Genomic DNA, 18,463 nt, shown 5'->3' with positions numbered 1-18,463 from the left:
CAAAATACTGTTTGGGGAAGATGCAGCCTGAAATGACCTTAGTCGATGCTGGTTCTCCAAGCTTACAGAGATCACCGTATGGAATTACTTAAAAGGGAGGCGAAAAACGTTAACACAGATTTAAGGAATTATTCTGGCTTTAGGACCTCACAGTTTCAAGTGTTAGATCTTGTTGGAGTAAGCCTTTTATTTTTTTAATTTTTTTTTTTAACATTTATTTATTTTTGAGACAGAGAGAGAAAGAGCATGAACAGGGGAGGGTCAGAGGAAGAGGGAGACATAGAATCTGAAACAGGCTCCAGGCTCTGAGCTGTCAGCACAGAGCCCGACGCGGGGCTCAAACCCACAGATCACGAGATCATGACCTGAGCTGAAGTCGGACGCTTAACCGACTGAGCCACCCAGGCGCCCCGGAGTAAGCCTTTTAAAAAGCAGCAGCGGGGCACCTGGGTGGCTCAGTCGGTTGAGCGTCCGACTTCAGCTCAGGTCATGATCTCGCAGTTGTGGGTTCGAGCCCCATGTCGGGCTCTGTGCTGACAGCTCAGAGCCTGGAGCCTGCTTCAGATTTGTCTCTCTCTTTCTCTCTCTGCCCCTCCCCAGCTCTCACTCTGTCTCTCAAAAATAAATGAATGTTAAAAAAAAATTAAAAAGCAGAAAGGTTATATTGTGGATATCAGGAATATATAAGCATAGCATGAATTTAAAAAAACCAACTGTCCTCAAATAATTTGGATATATGTGAGGATGGTGTGATCTGTAAATTGGGCCAGCTGATGATAAAATTGGCTTGCATGATGATGAAAGCACTGATAATTTGAATGAAATTGTATTATAAAGTTCGAGGGAAAAAGCATTATCTCTATTTCGTATGTGATTTTAAATGTGTTGCTAAATAATGTTAGATAGTGTATGTTCACTAAATTAATACTACTTAAAGTAGACAGTTGACTATTTCATATATATGAGGTTGACCAAAAACTATTTTTTTAGTTCTTCTCTTTGGGAAAATAAGGCACTGCCTTATTTTGCAATACATTTTATTAAGTGTTGTTTATTAGGTACTAGCAGACACAAAGATGGGCTGATATGAATTTGGTGTGTATACAAAACAAGAAGAAACTAGCTGGGCTGAAACAAATGATTATATATTAGGATTAGTTCATTTATTCAATGATCTCACAATTATTAAGCCTCTCCCCCAGGCCATCCATTTTTCTTGTTGCTCGGAATAAATCAGAGATGAGACAGGTAATTCCAGCCCTAGGATAGTTCACATAATAAAATGATTGGGAGATATGTTTGGAATACTCAAGTGAGGCTGGGTTTCTGAAGGCCTCATGACTGAAGACTAGAGATTTGGATTTGATATGAAAGGATTAGAGAGTCCTGCTGCATTTTGCCCAAAGGAATGACAAGAAAAGATGATGTTTTATAAAAATTAGTCTGGGGTGGCATCCAGGATGGATCAGAGTGGGAAGAGACTGAAGGTTAAGGATACAAAAGAGTTATTATAAGGACCTGGACAAGAGATAGTGAGGAACCAATAGAATGCCCTAAAATAAGGACCACCTTAAAGCGGTCCAGATTTGTGGTGCAATAAATGGGAATCAGATTTGAGCTCCCCAAACCCATATATCATGTGGTTTGTCATCAGAATTTGGCGTTCATCTTATAAACATTTGAGGGGCCACTCTGTAGCCATTCTGCTAGGTTCTAGGAAAATAAGGGCAAATAAGAGGTAGGCCTTTCCCTCAAGAAGTTCAAAAGTTTAGCAGTGAAGATTGGCATTTGAAAGTTACTGTGCTATCATGTGATAGGTGCTGTAACAGAGAAATATGTTCAGGGCACAGTGAGAGTTAAAGGAAGGAGTAATCATTGATAAAATCTGGTGGTGGGGGACAGAGCATCCAGATGAAGAGAAGTCACGCTGGAACTAGATCATGGAAGATAAATTGGAGATTGCCTGGCAGACAAGCACCGGAAGGAAGGGCTTTGTGAAAAGAAGGAACAGCATGTCCAAAGATAGGAAAGATTGAAATTTCAGGAAAAGAGAAATCTCTTTTGCTAGTGGAAATACTCACTGCAGTGATTTGCCAATCTTAGATACTAATTCATTAAGTTTGACAGGCTGCCTTTGGCAGGTTATTCATCCCAAGGCACTAAAAAAAAATATCCCAGAATGAAGGAGTTTTAATAACCAATGCTTAATACAATTTTATGATATTCTTTCAGAATCTGAACAAGATGAAAACTTCTTAATTGCATTTTTTTCTTATGTGTTAAAAAGGTTGGGAAGCCTGGCTGTCTGTCAAAGAGCATGTGCCTCTTGATCTCTGGGTCATGGGTTCGAGCCCCATCTTGGGTGGGGATTACTAAAAAAAAAAAAAATTAATATTTTAAAAGGAAGAGAACAAGGAATACTATAATGTACACTTACATATCCACCACCTAAAATGAATAAATAATATCATACCTACTTTTTCCCAAGTCCCATTTCCCTCCCTTCCTGGGCATCCCCTTTGTATCAGTCCACTTTTAACACTTTGAATATATATATTATAATATATATAATTATATATTGAATATAAATTACATGAATTATATATGAGCATATGTATATTCAATATGGATTACATATATATATATTTGAATATATATGCATATGAATATATACTATATGAGTTTTTTTAATGTTTTAAAAATCCATATACAGGGTCACCTGGGTGGCTGAGCTGGTTAAGCATCTGATTCTTTAAATGTTTATTTAGTTTCGAGAGAGACAGAGAGAGGCAGAGCACAAGCAGGGGAGGGGCAGAAAGAGAGGGAGACACAGAATCTGTAGCAGACTCCAGTCTCTGTGCTGTCATACAGAGCCCAACGCGGGGCTCAAACCCACAAACCGTGAGATCATGACTTGAGCCGAAGTAGGACGCTTAACCAGCTGAGCCACCCAGGCACCCCTAAGCATCTGACTCTTGATCTCAGCTCAGGTCTTGATCTCAGGGTCATGAGTTCAAATCCTGTGTTGGGCTCCATGCTGGACATGGAGCCTACTTAATAAATCAATATTCATATACAGTTGACCCTTGAACAACATGGGTTTGCACAGCACAGCCCCTGTTTGAACTTACTCAAAAAGTGCTAATTAAAATGTGGATAATTGTTGATTTTAGTGGAACAGCATTCCATTAAGGTCAAGATCATGTCCTGAGTTGCCTTTGTACCATGTTGTTGGGTCCTTGATAGGAGTAGTGCTGGTTTGGGGATTTAATTTTTTTTAGAGAAAGGAACACAAGTACATTGTAAAAAAAACTTTAACTTTTCCCTGTGTATTCTTTTTTGAGACTCACAGCATTACTTTAAAATTTTATTTTGAAATATACAATACAGAAAATTATTTTCAGTTTATTGAGGTATAAATAACGTCACTATTACTTTTTAAATATTATGAAGAAAGACAACCAAACAGACTACCTACCCCCCACCCCCAGACTGTGTGTACAAAAAACCGTTTCTGTGATATTTTTCTATGTGAAAAATCATATGGACTTTTATAAATATTGTTTCTAACATAATTCTATATTTGTAAATTAATTTATAATGTGAACTGGGACACAATGCGGGTCCACTCCCACTTATATGGAGATTTTTTTCAATAAATACAGTACGGGACTATAAATGTATTTTCTCTTCTTTGTGATTTTCCAAATAACATTTTCTTCTCTCTAGCACACTTTATTGTAAGAATACAGGATATAATACATAGAACATACAAAATATGTATTAATTGACTATGTTATTGGTAAGGCTTCTGGTCAATAGTTAAGTCTGGAGGGAGTCAAAAGTTATACATCGATTTTTTTAATTTTTTTTAATGTTTATTTATTTTTGACAGAGAGAGAGAGACAGAGCATGAGTGGGGGAGGGGCAGAGAGCAAGGGAGACACAGAATCCGAAGCAAGCTCCAGGCTCTGAGCTGTCAGCACAGAGCCCGATGAGGGGCTCGAACTCACAGACCGCGAGACCATGACCTGAGCTGAAGTCGGATGCTCAACTGACTGAGCCACCCAGGCGCCCCGATATACATGGATTTTTGACCGCGTGAGGGATCAATACCCCAACCCCTGTGTTGTTCAAAGGTCAACTGTAATTGGTTTCAAGTGGCATTTATTTTTATTTCCCTCAAATTTGCTTTCAGAATTCATCCATGTAGACCAAGTTCATTAATTTTAGCTGCTGTGTGGTGTTCCATCTCATGAATGCACTCCAGTTTGTTATTCTGTTTGTTACTGATAAACATTTATGTTGTTTTCAATGTTTCATTATTACAAACACTGCCTTGTAGGGGAACATCCTTGAACAGGCTTCCTTGTTCTTATGTATGAGAGTTCCTCTTAAGCAGTGTTTTCAGAGTGTTTTTTTTTGTTTTTAACCATAACTCATGGTAAGAATACAATTTATGAGGCGCCTGAGTGACTTAGTCCGTTAAGCATCGAACTTCGGCTCACGTCACGATCTCACAGCTCATGAGTTCAAGCCTGCATCAGGCTCTGCGCTGACAGTGCGCACATGCTGTCTCAAAAATAAATGAACAATTTAAAAAATGCATTTTATAACAAGACTCATTTAATATACAAAATAAAAGTTTAGTGAAATAATACTTACTTAGGCTATCTGCACTCTATTTACTATTCTATTCCATTTTTGTAAAATGCTGGACACGACTAACTAAAACGATTTCATGACCCACTAATGGACTGAAAAACACTGTTCCAAGGCAGTAGACTTTCTGGATTGGAGGATATATGCATTTTCAACTTGAGTAAATATTGCCCTGTTGCTCTCCAAAGTGGTTGTATCAGTTTTACAGGATATGCAAGTCCTAGTTTCTCACCAGCACTTAAAATGGTCAGACTTTTAGATTATTGCTAATCCAGTAGATGTGCAATGAAACTCTTTGTCGGTTTACTTTGCATTTTCCTGGATACTGGAGAGGTAGAATAGATTTTTATATGTACCATTGTTTGAATGTCTTCTGGTAATTGTCTATTCATACCTTATGTCTATCTTCCCACTGGGTTGTTTATCTTCTTTTTTATTGTAATTGGTTTATAGGAAGCCTTTACAGATGCTAAATACCAATCTTTTTCTGATATGCATGTACATTGCAGATACCTTCTCCCTATCTCCCCATCCGTTACCTGTATTTTGACCTTGTTTAAAATACTTTTAGAGGGGCTGCCAGCTGGCTCAGTTGGTGGAGCATGTCACTCTTCATCTCAGGATCATGAGTTCAAGCCCCACATTGGGTGTGGAACCTACTAAAAAAAAAAAAATATATATATATATATATATATTTTTTTTTTTTTGTATATGAGTATTTAGTATTTGTTACAGATTTGTTACAGTCAGCTTTATCAAAACTGGCTATTATAACTTCTGCTTTTTCATAATTTGGCTTTTTAAATTCTATCTTAGGATCATAAAGATATTTATATTTTTTCAGATGATTTTGAAGGTTTTATTTCATTTGTTTTACCATTTCAGGTCTTTAATTCACCTGGAGTTTATTTTTGCCTGTTCTTTTTCTGTCTTCTGAAGGTTGCGGGGCTCACCGTTTGACTCCAGCACATTTCTCATTCCAGTCATTGTTTTTTGGCACATTGTTTTTCTCTTAGCAAGAACAGAATGGGGATATAAATGACCTCCAGGCTTAGAAAAGTATCTGTTTGAAGGCCTGTAAGGAAGAAGCAAGCGGCAAAAATGAGGTCAAGAGGGTCATCGGGAGGAAACTCTGCGAAAGATGACGCGCAAGCATGGTTCCTCCTTCAGACCAGGAACCTGAGGATCCTGGAAGAAGTGTGTCTACAGGGAGAAAGAAGAGTGTCTCAGAGGGCTGGGCCTGAAGGAGAAGCTTCTGACAGCCTCCTCACGTCCTACTCTTGAAGCCCTTCCGCATCTACCGTATCTACTTTTTAATTTTACCTCTTGTTTCTACTTGCAAGTCCTGTGAGCTTCTTCCATCCTGCACTAGAAAACTGTGAAACTAAGGCATGTAAGAGACACACAGAAGTTTTTGGTGGATCTGAGATTAAAACATAGGTCTCTTGGCCATCAAATGGAAAGGGTTCGGGTGGAGTCCAGTGGAAACCAGTTTATGAGAGAAGACTTGTAAAAGAGGTTAGCATTCCAGAGGAGCAGCAGTCCAAAATTATAACAGGTAGCCTTTGATTTCCAGTGTAATCACTGCAGTCATAATCATCATCAAAAAGCCTTTATGAGTGCCTGTTCGTAATGAGCAATTAAGGTAGACACTGAGCTACATTTAGAATATGTTTTTCCTGAACATGGTCTAAGAATTCATACTCTATGAAAATGAATACAAACAGATAAGCAAAGGGCCTATCCATCTGACAATTAAAAGTAGGCCAATCTAGCTACTGGGGGTAGTAAAGAACACCAAACATGCCAGAAGTAGTGCAATTTAAGGATAAGGGCATCACTGGATGAAAAACAGCGCCAAGTAGGGATGGGTTATAGGGGTTCCAAGTTCAGGGAAACTGTCACCAATCAATTAGGGAGGGCGGGTCTCTTGCTTTCTGACTTCTCTCACTCCCTTCCACCCTTCACACACACGTACCCCACCCCAAGCTTTTCTCTTTCAGGTGACATAACCCTTGCTAAGGACTGAGATCAGAGGAATTTTTCCTTTGTGTTAGTCCTTGGCTTTGGATAAGGGACCTTTACCCAGCAGCAGCAGGAACCACCCTCAGGAGCCACTTTGTGCCGCCTGGCACGTCCACGGCAATTAGAGCAAAAGGACAGAGGTAAGAAAATCCCTAGAAGGAAATTCTCCCCACCCAGCTTTAGTTGGGTCACCCAGGATCTCTGTCCCATCAGTCTTGGTATTCACTGTGCTGCATGGCTCGTTATCCCACCAGCACCATTTAGTGAGCTTCCGCTGGGTTCAGTTTCTATTGGGCAAAGGAAGTCCCTGCCTCAAGTCTAGGCACCTGTGCACACTCAACAAGATTCATAAATATCTTACCTAGAAGAATCAATAGTAGAAAGACTTTACGGATTTTGCAGTTAACAATTTTTTTAACGTTTATTTATTATTGAGAGACAGAGAGACACAGAGCAGGAGCAGGGGAGGGGCAGAGAGGGGGAAGACAAGAATCCGAAGCAGGCTTCAGGCTCTGAGCTGTCAGCACAGAGCCCTATGCGGGGCCCGAACCCACAAACCGCGAGATCATGACCTGAGCCGAAGTCGGACGCTTAACCGACTGAACCACCCAGGCGCCCCAGGATTTTGCAGTTTAGTATTACTGTCCTAAAAGTCATCGATTTAATGTAGAAAAATAATTAACATGATCACATACACATGCAAATATATGTTAATAAGTGTACATGTATTGCTCCAGGGGGAAGTTATTGGCCCTGTCTCAGGATCTTTGCACTTGCTGGTCCCTCTGTCTGGATCTTTCCCAGATGCTAATCATGTGGTTTGCTTTCTCACTTTGGTCAGATTTCTGCTTCAAAGTCACCCAGTGACATCTTCTCTAACCATCCTTTGTCAAATAATCCTTACCTCTCACCTCTGGCTCTTGCTGCTCCTTACCTTACCTTTCAAATTTGTTTTTTAATGTTTATTCATTTTTGAGACAGAGAGAGACAGGGCATGAACGGCGGAGGGTCAGAGAGAGAGGGAGACACAGAATCCGAAGCAGGCTCCAGGCTCTGAGCTGTCAGCACAGAGCCCGACGTGGGGCTCGAACTCACGGACCGTGAGATCATGCCCTGAGCCGAAGTCAGACGCTTAACCGACTGAGCCACCCAGGCGCCCCTCAAATTTATTTTTTAATAGAATTTATTACTTTCTCACTTATATTTATTGACTTGTTTATTATTGGTCTCCCCCACAGAGTGTAAGTTCTCTGAGAGCAGGACATTTGTATATCTTGATCATTACAATATTCCAGTGCCTTGAACAGCACTTGCACATAGTATAGATCCTCGGTGCTATATTTATTAAGTAAATGAAATGAAATGGAACAAACATTCCTCTGCTGTTCTATGGTGAAGCTAAGCAGAAGAAACCATGAAGTCTTTCTAAACTAATCCTATTCAGCTTTAGAAACTTGGTCATTCTGAATCTCTGTCATTCTGAATCTCTGACCCCTGGAGAAGACTCCCTACCAATCTCTTTTTCAGTTCAGATGACTCCAGTAGGGCTGACCACACCCCCTAGCTCTAATGGTCAGCTTGTGTCCCAGGCACCCCTGGGCACTGTTTTCAGCTTGGGACTTGGTTCGTGACCCAAGCTAGGTTATCAGACACAGCCCTCCCCAACACTTTTGCTGGAACAATAGGGAAAGAGATACTCCAGGCTGTGAGGATCACATTGGCCCAGAGCAGATGGTGGCCATTGTTCCCCCATGCAAGGAGAACTTGCTTGAGAATAAAATTATTCTAGGATGGATACAGAGTCTAGAGAGAGAGAGAGAGAGAGAGTTAGATAAAGACAGGTGCACAGTAGCTTGGCAATATTATCTGAGTCCTCAGATCCAGCCCTGCTTCAAGCTAGATGTGCCATTGGATTTCCCACTTATGTGAATGATTCAGTTCCCTTTGAGCACACCAGTCTGAGTGGGTTTCTGGGTGTCACTGACCATCAAAAAACAAAATGAAAATCACACCTCGTGCCCATTTAGCTGTATAATTTGTGCCCCATCAATTTTCACTTTTTTACTGAATGACACATGCAGGTTTTTATCTAAAACTTTTGAACATTTTTATAGTTTACAAAATAATCTCATGTGTATATAAAACTTAATTTTAATACAGTTATGTGAGGCGGGGTATATGTTGTTCTTTTAATTGGTTAAAACTGAAGCTCAAGAAATCAAGCAATTCATTCAGCATCACACAGTGAACAGCAGAGCGAGAACTCTAATGTGGGTCTTCTGGTGCTAAATCCAAGGCCTGGTCTATAGTTTTCCATCTGCTTTCTTAAGTATTTGTAGAATTTCTTCATGAATTTATTTATTTTTTGTCTCTCTTAACAGAGGAGAAGCTCACTTAATAGGACCTTGCTGTTTGCCTTGAGTCCCTCTTTTAATTCCTAGGGCAGCTTTCTGGAATGAGTGAGGTTCAGGAGTAGGGGGTTGGCTCTCACCGATCGTAAGGTTAGAGTTGGTCAGATCTGCTTTCTGTCATCAAGGAGCTTGTAATCAGCTGACTGAAATAATGCATATGTATTAAAGTGGTGCTTTTCCACCTTTTTTTGACTGCTATGGTAAGAAGCCACACACACACATCATTAAAGTTTTACAAAGCAATACCTACCTTAGTACTTATAACATTCTTTGATATTTCCTATTTCATTAAAAAAAATTTTTTTAATGTTTACTTATTCTTGAGGTGGGGGGCGGGGGGGGACAGACAGAGAGGGAGACACAGAATCCGAAGCAGGCTCCAGGCTCTGAGCTGTCAGCACAGAGCCTGACGCGGGGCTTGAACTCACAAACCGTAAGATCGTGACCTGAGCCAAAGTCAGACGCTCAACCGACTGAGCCACCCAGGTGCCTCAACCTATTTCACTTTTTAAAAATTCGGATTGTGACCCACTAAATTGACTTCATCATTCAGTAAGATGGATTGAGACTCAGTTTGATAAGCACTTTTACAGGTCACATATATGTAAAGTCAAATCCAAGCTAAAGTTCAAGATCACAAATGTTTATTGAGTGCTAAAGGATGTGCTAAGTATATTACTAGGTGCAGCGAACAATAAAAAAATAATGTATGTACAGCTATCTTTATGAAGCTCATACTCTACTGGCAAAAATTAGAGAATAAGCTCAAATAACTAATAAAAGGAAAAATTTGAGCCAAAAAAAAAAAAAAAAAAGCCCTCACAAAGATTCTGGAGCAGCAGAAGTCATATCCCGTGAGAATCAGGAAAGGCTTTAAGGGAGCAGGTGGTATTTGAGTTGAGCCTTGAAAAATGGATACTAGAGGGACACGTGGGTGACTCAGTTGGTTGAATGTTCAACTCTTGATGTTGACTCAGGTCACGATCTCACGGTTTGTGGGATCGAGCCCTGCATCAGGCTCTGTGTTGGCAGCTTGGAGCCTCCTTGGATTCTTTCTTTCCCTCTCCCTCTCTCTGCCCCTCCCCTTCTCGTGCTCTCCCGCCCCCAAATAAACAAACTTAAAAACAAATTTTGATAAAAAGCATTAAAAAAATGGAGACTAGAACTGTGAGTGGAGGTAACAAAAGGAGCCAAAAGCATAGGGTCAGGCAAACCCAGGGTGTGTTGGGGAAAGAAAATCGGAAATTCAACGGAAAGGAAGGGTTTGCATGGTGGAGAGGTGGAAGATGAGGTGGAAGGAGGGCTGGAACCATGGTGTGGGGGATCTTGAATGCCAGATGAAAAGTCTGTTCTGTATTTAATGTGATAATGTGTGTAAAATATCCTCCATGTGGCATGAAGTGGCACTTAGTTGATGTGATCTCCTCTTTCCTTCTTTACTCTGTAGGCTATAGGAAGTTTCCAAGTGGGGAAGAGAAATAGATTGATCAGGAGGAAATTGAGGCTGTGGAGGTCAGAGCTATGGGGGCCTAAGCAGGAAGGTAGCAGTTGAAATAGAAGGGGACAACTGACCTTGCGCAGGTAGGCTACATAATTACCATTATTTTATGTAAGGGAAGATGAGGAATCCATGATAACCTTCAGTTTTCAAGTCCTAGAAACTGGGAATATAAGGAAATTGTAAGAACAACCTGGTTTGAAGAGAAAGGAGGATAGTTGGGGATATAGTAATGCTGACTTTCTAGCTGGACATGCGAGGAGAAAGTCCAAGAGGCAGGTGTAGCTCAGGGAAAGAGGGTACAGAGAGTAATGGCCTTTGGGAATCATTGTCAAGAAGGTGAAATGGTGCCATGGCTGTGAAGGGATGCTATCACAGCCTGAGACTCCTCCCCAAGGACACACCAGTGAACATGATAAAGTTCTGGCTCTCAAGGAGAAATACAAACCACAAAAGCAATTCAGTGTTATGGGAAAGGGAAGAATACCGTATAGTATATCATAGGACTACATAGAAAACATGCCTTACTCAGACACTTGGGCTCGTGGAAGGCTTTTGGAGGAAGAAGCATTTAAAGTGAGACCTCAGTGGTGAGTAGGAATAGGCCCAGCTGAAAGATGTGTAGAGCAAGAATGTTCCAGCAGGAGCACAGCATGTGAAAAGGTGGGGAGGCAAGAAAGAACATTGGTGCATTTGGGGAACAAACGATAGAGAGAATATCCTTCAGAGGTTAGTATCATACCCACTTATCATACCATATCAACACAAAGATTTAAGAGCGTACCCATGGTTTCCCAGCTGGCTAGACCTCAAATCCAGGTCCGTGTTACTCTTAAGAGGTTGCTCTTTCCGTTATTCCAACCTGTCCCATAGTGTCTCTAATGCTGGGTGGGTCCCGGTATTGTTACACTGAAGTTGTAGGGATTGTGTAGAATTAGGGGACCAAGGGTTGAACCTAAGGAATGCCAACATTTAAGGAGTAGGAAGAAGAAAAGTAGCAAATGAAGAAAGTAGAGGAAGCGCGATCCAAATAGAACTGCCCAGAGAGCACAGTATGATGGAATCCGAAGAAACAGAGTTGGAAGAGGAGTGGTATGACATTTCGAATGTGGCAAGAGCTCAAGAGTCTGTGGGTTCTGACCATAGATGGCCAATGACGATATTATTTAGCTAACAAGAAAGTACTTACCAGGGTAGATCACAAAGGGTGGAAAAATAAAGGAGTGTTCAGGAAGCAGAGTGAGTGCTGGTCACTTTTTCAGAGACCTTGATTTTGGGTTTTACAAGAAGAGGAAGTAAGGGAAGCCAACTCTGTGTTGGAAGCACTAGGTTTATTAGGAAGTGCTCTTGAGATCACCACGAAGGTAAGGGAAGCAAATCTGCACCGAAGGAGAAGTCGGGCTGTGAGGCAGGACGAAGGCTCAGCTGACTTTCAGAGCTGTTCCTAGTTGGGGTGAGAGGGATGAATCTTTACACTCCTACATAAATCAGTCATTCCGTGTGGGCTGCCTAAGAAAGAGGCATGACGTGACAGCTGAGGGCCATCTGCCAGCAGTGTGCCCACTTCAACAGCTGGGGTCATAAGTCCTTTATTCCCAAGGGGGATCCTGTCTGTGCATTCTAACATTTATCACAGCAATAGCCTTACAAGGCTAGCGGATTCGAGGGAGGAATGTTTTTAGGGTAGTAAGACTCAACTTGGGAAATAGATACATTAATATAAACATATCCTAATCATTATTCTGTATTGCCTTGTCAGGCAATATGTCAGCCATAACATATTAAAAAGTGGGCTAATCCGTTTATGAAACACCTCCCATATAGCTGGCCTTTGTTAGCAGGTGTACAAAGATAAGATAATCACCCGTATTGAGAAGCTAACAAGTTAGTGGGAGAAGGGATGCACCAAAACAATAGCCCTGTAAGAGGCTGTGCTTATCTTATTTGTGTTTATATCTGTACCACCCCATCTATGCCTGGCACACAGTAGATTCTCAATAGGTATATACAGAATGAGGCAGTGCTAGAGTAGAGCAAAAAGTGCTTGGGTCAAAGAGAATAGAGGGCTAATGCAGCCTGGAGGAGGCAGGGAATGCATCACGGAGGGGGATATTTTAAGGGAAGCTTAAATGATAATAATGAGTTTTCCAGGTAAGGAAGGGGAGGGGTGGGAGGAGTTAATTCCTAGCAGCTGTTTCAGGGAAAACAAAAGCATGAAAAAGAATACTTGGAGGGTGGGTCAAAGGTAAAGCATGGAAGGAAAAGTCTCCTATTTCGATAAAGGGCACGCGCGACACAAACACATATTAACATCTACCCAGAAACGAGTTGGCTACTGTGGTAATGTGGGATATTCAGGGAATTTACAAGAGATTGTTTTTTGAGCTGGAGTTGAATGAAAGGGAATTGTTTTAGGTGTACACAACAGAGGCAGAATGGTATGGTAGTTGAGCGCTGGTTCTTCAAGAACAGATCTGTGTTCAAAGCCTAGCTCATGTTTGTGACATGTTATATGTGGTGTCTGATACGGATACATAATAAGAATGCAGTTAATGTCAGTGAGAATCGCGGACCTGGAAGGCATGAGTGGAGTGTATATACCAGGGGAACTGTTGAGTAAACGAAACAGGAGCTATGGTAGAGTCTCATTGTAAAATCCATTCCTGTTTTTGGAACTCCTAAACCAAAATAGGGCTTCTTCCTCCAACATTTTAGTTCAGGGATGATTTCGTGTGTACGTATTTTCCTGGGAAGGGGGACAAATCAGTGCCCCACTCAATCTAAGGCAGCTCTGCATTGGGGAACTTGTCTGAGGTAGCACAAGGACAAGGAGCAGGGCACATTGTAATGGTACGACTTTTAGTATTTGTGCATGCCCTTGAACAAAGAGATCTTCATCTGGGATCCAGGGAAAGAGATTTGTAGATCTTCTGACCCTACAGTTGTTCTGAATAGGAAGCAGAGCCACCTGCTAGAAGCCTACTTTGACCAATATGAATCGATTACTCTTTTCTTTCTTTTCCATTCTAAGACATTTCTTTCTATCGCACTTATTTGCATATGTTTTTGTGGTATTAAGCAGATTTTCTTTAAAACTATGAGAAAAGTTTCTGAAGGAAGCAATTTCTTCCTCCCAGTATCCCACTTCACTCTTCTTACTTGCCCCGCCCCCATGTCTCCTTTCCACCTCTGCCTCCAGCTGGCCTACTAAACTATTTGCCAGAGGCATGATTTCCTCATTCTTTCAATTCCCCTTCTCCCAGATTGAGAAATTCTGGGCTTGCTCTGGATTTTTTTTACAGTCTCAGGTTTTCATTTTTGTTTTTTCTTTTTCTTTTCCAGCAGATGCCCCAGTCCTGGGTTCGCATGTCTTTGTTGTCAGCCTGTGGATCACTGATTGACCAGCCTGAGCCAGCGGGTCCCTCAGATCCCAAGGGACAGACTGGGCGGTGCTTTTACCCACACCGTGAGACTCCTCATAATTGCATCAGTGCCGCACGTACCTATGGAAAATACTAGTGGACTGTCAGGCTTGGGGTTAATTGGTTTCAGCTAACACCTTATGGGAGCAGAGTCCTTGTGCACATGCTGCCGTGGTACAAGTGCCCTAACTAGCTTCACACCAAGGGGAGTGGCATCCTGAAGGAAAGCAATTCCTTTTACTCCACCCCTTTCATCCACTGCCACTCACAGATTGGCCTCCAGCTCCTGCCCGGTGGATCAAAGACGAAATCTTAGAATACACGTTTTCAAACTCAATTAATTGTTCATTAATATCCGGGAGTGGCAGATATACGATGCTTCCCTTTTCATGGCAGGTCAAAGATGAAATTTGATTATGCTTTGAAGGGTGTGGTTTGCCTCTTGAAATTCCCGGCAGTGTCTTTACCAACGTGGTGTTGCCCAGAGCAGCCCAAGTGCCCTTATCTAACCAAGGGAGGCGCACTTGTCTGCATATATACAGGCAGGAGCCGACGCTCGGAAAAGTCAAATCCAGCCTGCACAATGAAGAAGCAACCTAAGAAGGATGAAGCTCCACACTGTGAGCTCAGTAAGTAGCCAGCAACCATGCGGAAGCCCAAAGAGGTTGCTTAGCTGAGCAGACCCGTTAGGGGGACATGAATGGCTCCAGCCATTTTACTTTCTAGTTGCAGCAGAAGTTCCCACAGGAAAGGTTCTGGTCTGGAAGGACTTCATCAAGCCTTTCTGAAAACTACCCAGAGGTGTTGGAGAGAGATTCTCAGAACTAATTTGTGCATTTTCTTTTTCTCTCTAGGGGAAGTTCTGTATGGAAACCAGCCTGTTCCAGAGTAACTGAGGATATTCAGCCCAGTATTTTTGTCCCTGAGATTTTTACTTTGTACTTGATTTGGAGTTTTCTTTTTGCAGTTCATTCTCCTTCCTCCTCTCTTGGACTCTTTTTACTATCTAATAAAATTTTCTCCTAGCAGTTTTTTACGTGGAGAAAGAAGTTGGAGGGGTTTATGCTTCTTTTCCTCTCTAAGCCTACAATTTGGTTAGATAAGCCTGGTTATCTTCAACGTAAGCTGTAGGGGGGTGTCTAAGAATGTTTCTGGAAGCTCTAAAGGGCATTGTAGAAAATGAGGGTGGCTCGTCAGACAATTTTTCTTCCCTCTAAAGCACCACTAGTCTGGCTATCATCTTCAGGGAAAGGCTGGCGTTGTGAGGTTGGGGCTGGGGCGGGATCGCTTTTAGGTAGGCAGAGATAAAGCTTGGAGGAAGAAGTAAACCAGCCAGGTAGGATGGAGGAAAACAATTCATTACAGAGGCTTGGGAGTGGGGCATCTGATGCGGTGGAACTGGCTGTACTAGCTGATGTCTCGCGATTCCTCCCGGGTGTGGGTTGCTTTCGGTGAAGCAACAGATACTATGGTGTGGCTCTGGGGACGAGAGCATATGGTCCTGCCAGGTTGGCTAAACTTTATGGAGTGGAGCTGTACCTCGCTGAACAAAGTCTCCAGTAAAAAAGGGGGCTTGACTGCCAGTATCTAATGTGAGGCAGCGGCTAACTGAGGTAGGAAATTGATCTGACCCGGGACTGGGCGCAGGACCGCCGGAGCCCCGATATCCACACTCAGTTGAGCACGACCCGCGCTCGCAATGGCTCGGCGAGAAACAGCTCCAGCCTAGGCCGTCGTGGCCCCGCCTCCAGCCTGCTGACCCTGGGGTGGGCGGACCCTCGGGACGCCCTCAGCTGGCCACGCGCGCCGGCAGCTACCGGGAATACGAGGAGTCCAGCCAATAGGAATGTGCAACTGCGGTCCTATCGGCCAATCGCGGGGCGTGTAGGGGGTTGGCAGACTTGGCGCTAGCTCCCGGGATATGGAGCGGCCAGCGCGAGGGCATCCTGTCTGGTGGCTGCGGAACCGGTAAGGCCACCGGCGGGCGAGGTCAGGGGTCACGCGGCCGCACCAGTTTCCCCAGGCCGGCCGGGAGGGCGCGGGGGTGGGCCAGGGAGCAGGCGCCGGGGCCAGTATGGGGCACGCGGGGCGCCATGCGGGACGGCGAGGGGCGGTGCGGGGGGCCAGACAGAGCCGCCTTATTCGAAGGAAGACAGAGAGCGGGGCGGGGGGTGGGGGCAGGGAGCGAACGCCTGAGGTTGTGGGGCCTCGTCCCTTCCCCGCCGCGGCCTAGGCGAAATGGCCGAACCCCCGTGTGGACCTGCCGCCGCGCCGGAACCCGTGATCCAGGGTGCGCTGACCCGCTTCACGCCGCGGAGGAGGCGACGGGCACAGGGCAAGGTCCCCGCAGCCGACTTCTTATCTTTGGAGCCCTGGGGCCGCGCCCGTTCCCTGGGCCTCCCGCCGCTCCTCTTTAACAATAAAGATCACTTTAGTGCAGCCGACATCCATGGAGCGCCTTCGAGTGAAGGGCCTGGGCAGGCCGCTGAGTACTCGCGTGTAGATTGGTTTTAGGGCTCTTTGTGCCGCTTCCTGGCTCCAGGTACTTTTATAGGGGGCACACGGTATTGAAGTGGGGTGGATGCTCTCCGACTGTTCGGTTTCTTGTATCCCTGCTTTTAAAGCTACGATATTCCGTCTTTGGATTCCTTTCCACTGCCCCCCCCACCCCCGCGCCCCAATTCCCCGACTCATGTACCAGACGATTTCAAAGAGCATCATTAGGGAAGAAGTTGAGGAACTTGGGATTGAGTTTTCCTGTGTGTAAAATGAGCATATTTTCATATTGTCTGTTGCTTTCAGAAGAGTGCTGCGAAGTTAAGGGAACGCGGCATATCTCTAAAGTGGAAGGCAAAAGCAGAAATTCTGTGGAAGGAGCAGCAAGGGCAAATGGGCTTCCAGAAACTTTTGCTGGCCATTATTTTAGTGAATGTCGGTGAAACCGGGGGGACACTGTTGACCGTGACTCCTGTGAATGGAAGGCCCACCAGTTTGCACCACTTCTTGGCTGTGTAAACCTTTGAGCAAGTTGCTTAGCCTCCTGGTTCATTTGTCTCCAGGAATTTAAAATGAGAATTGATACTATAAATCTTACAGGTTTGTTAGTGAGTATAAAATAAGTTGATACAGATGAAGTGCTTAGTTCTTGGCGTGTAGGAATTTTTATTACTTAACACGTGCCTTCTTTCCGCTAAAGATTCCCGTCTAAAGAATTTTGATCTTATAACTTACCCTTTGCTCAGAATCGTGTGAGCCTATTGTGAATGAATCCTTAGGCCCTTGTTTTCCATCCCTGGTGTTAACGTTGACCTGAAGGTATAGTATAATTCCGGGTGATTAGAGGCTTCCTACTGGGTGTTTACTGTATCATTAAATAAGGTTGGAAACTATCACTATTCTAGGTATGGCTGTGACAGCTGTGTTGAGTAAACGAAGCCTCAAAACTTTTTGGGCTGTTTAGTTTTTCATTGGAAAATACTTCATTGACAGTCTTGGCCCAGGCACGGTTTATTTTGGATCCACTACCAAAAAGGCCATGATTGCAGTATACTTGGTTTCTCATGTTTCCGGGATGGCTGTGGGACTTCGGAGGGGAATTTCTGGGCAGCCTGGCAACACTTCTTGTTAATGAATGGGGAAGCTTGGTATGAATCTAATCTTACTTTACTGTTAGGAAATCCGCAGTGGTTCCTTGGATTACTCTACAGAGCAACTACTAAGCAGTTTTACTTCAGTTTTGACTCAGTGACGTCAAGGTTAGAGGTTAGAGAACAGTATCCATAAAGTAGCATCTTTTGGGTGGGTGCTGTGGAGTGAAAGGCGTCTTTATTCCTTGTCTCCTCCCCATGTACATAAATACAGTCTGCTGACAGATTTATACCCTTTCCATGAGTTTAAAATTGTCTCTTTTTTCTTAAATTTCTTTTTAATGTTTATTTATTTTGAGAGGGGAGGGACAGAGAGAGAGAGAGGGAGACAGAATCCCAAGCAGGCTCTACTCCAGAGCCTGATGCAGGGCCCAAATTCACGAACTGTGAGATCGTGACCTGAGCTGAAATCGAGTGTCAGACACTTGATTTTAGGGCCACCCAGGTGCCCCTAAAAGTCTCTCCTAAGTTCTCACGATGTTATCTGGAAGGCACTAATGGAAGACTGTTTTGTCTTCCAATTCTCCCCTTCCATGAAAGCTGCTATTTACACACATAGCATAATCACAAAATGAGAAACTCCGAATTTGTGAAAAAGAGTATGCTGTCCCGATTTGGCTGAAGTACGGATGGTATACGTTCAGTTATTTAGCTTTGGAATGAGACAATTTAGTACTTCTGTAGGGTTGAAAGTTGGATGTGGGTTTGGTGAGGGTAGAGGACGGTGTCTTCTCGAAACCTCTTTACTTGTGCTTGAGTAAGGAGGAAAGGGAGTGGCATCTTCAAAGAGTTGAGTGT

General features: G+C 43.3%; 1 protein-coding gene across 6 annotated transcripts in view; it reads left to right on the top strand.

Moving 5' to 3' along the window:
* Positions 1-18,463, top strand: part of SLC11A2 (solute carrier family 11 member 2) — a 63,935-nt gene that overhangs the window by 3,279 nt on the left and 42,193 nt on the right. For 3 of the 6 annotated variants that reach the window (XR_006204841.1, XR_006204840.1, XM_042946529.1), the window contains exon 1: positions 12,240-14,647. Coding sequence is in view for 2 of the 6 variants with exons in the window: in XM_042946529.1 (XP_042802463.1) it covers positions 14,422-14,647 (226 nt within the window). In the remaining 4 variants the exon portion in view is untranslated. Of the gene's footprint in view, positions 1-12,239; positions 14,648-15,808; positions 15,987-16,212; positions 16,561-18,463 lie in introns of those variants that run through there. The other 3 variants (XM_042946528.1, XM_042946536.1, XM_042946538.1) reach the window with 3 other exon arrangements.

This window comes from Panthera leo, chromosome B4 (assembly GCF_018350215.1).
Source record: "Panthera leo isolate Ple1 chromosome B4, P.leo_Ple1_pat1.1, whole genome shotgun sequence".
NCBI lineage: Eukaryota > Metazoa > Chordata > Mammalia > Carnivora > Felidae > Panthera > Panthera leo.
The sequence above is the reverse complement of the archived record's forward strand: the minus strand, read 5'-3'. Positions and strand labels throughout refer to the sequence as shown.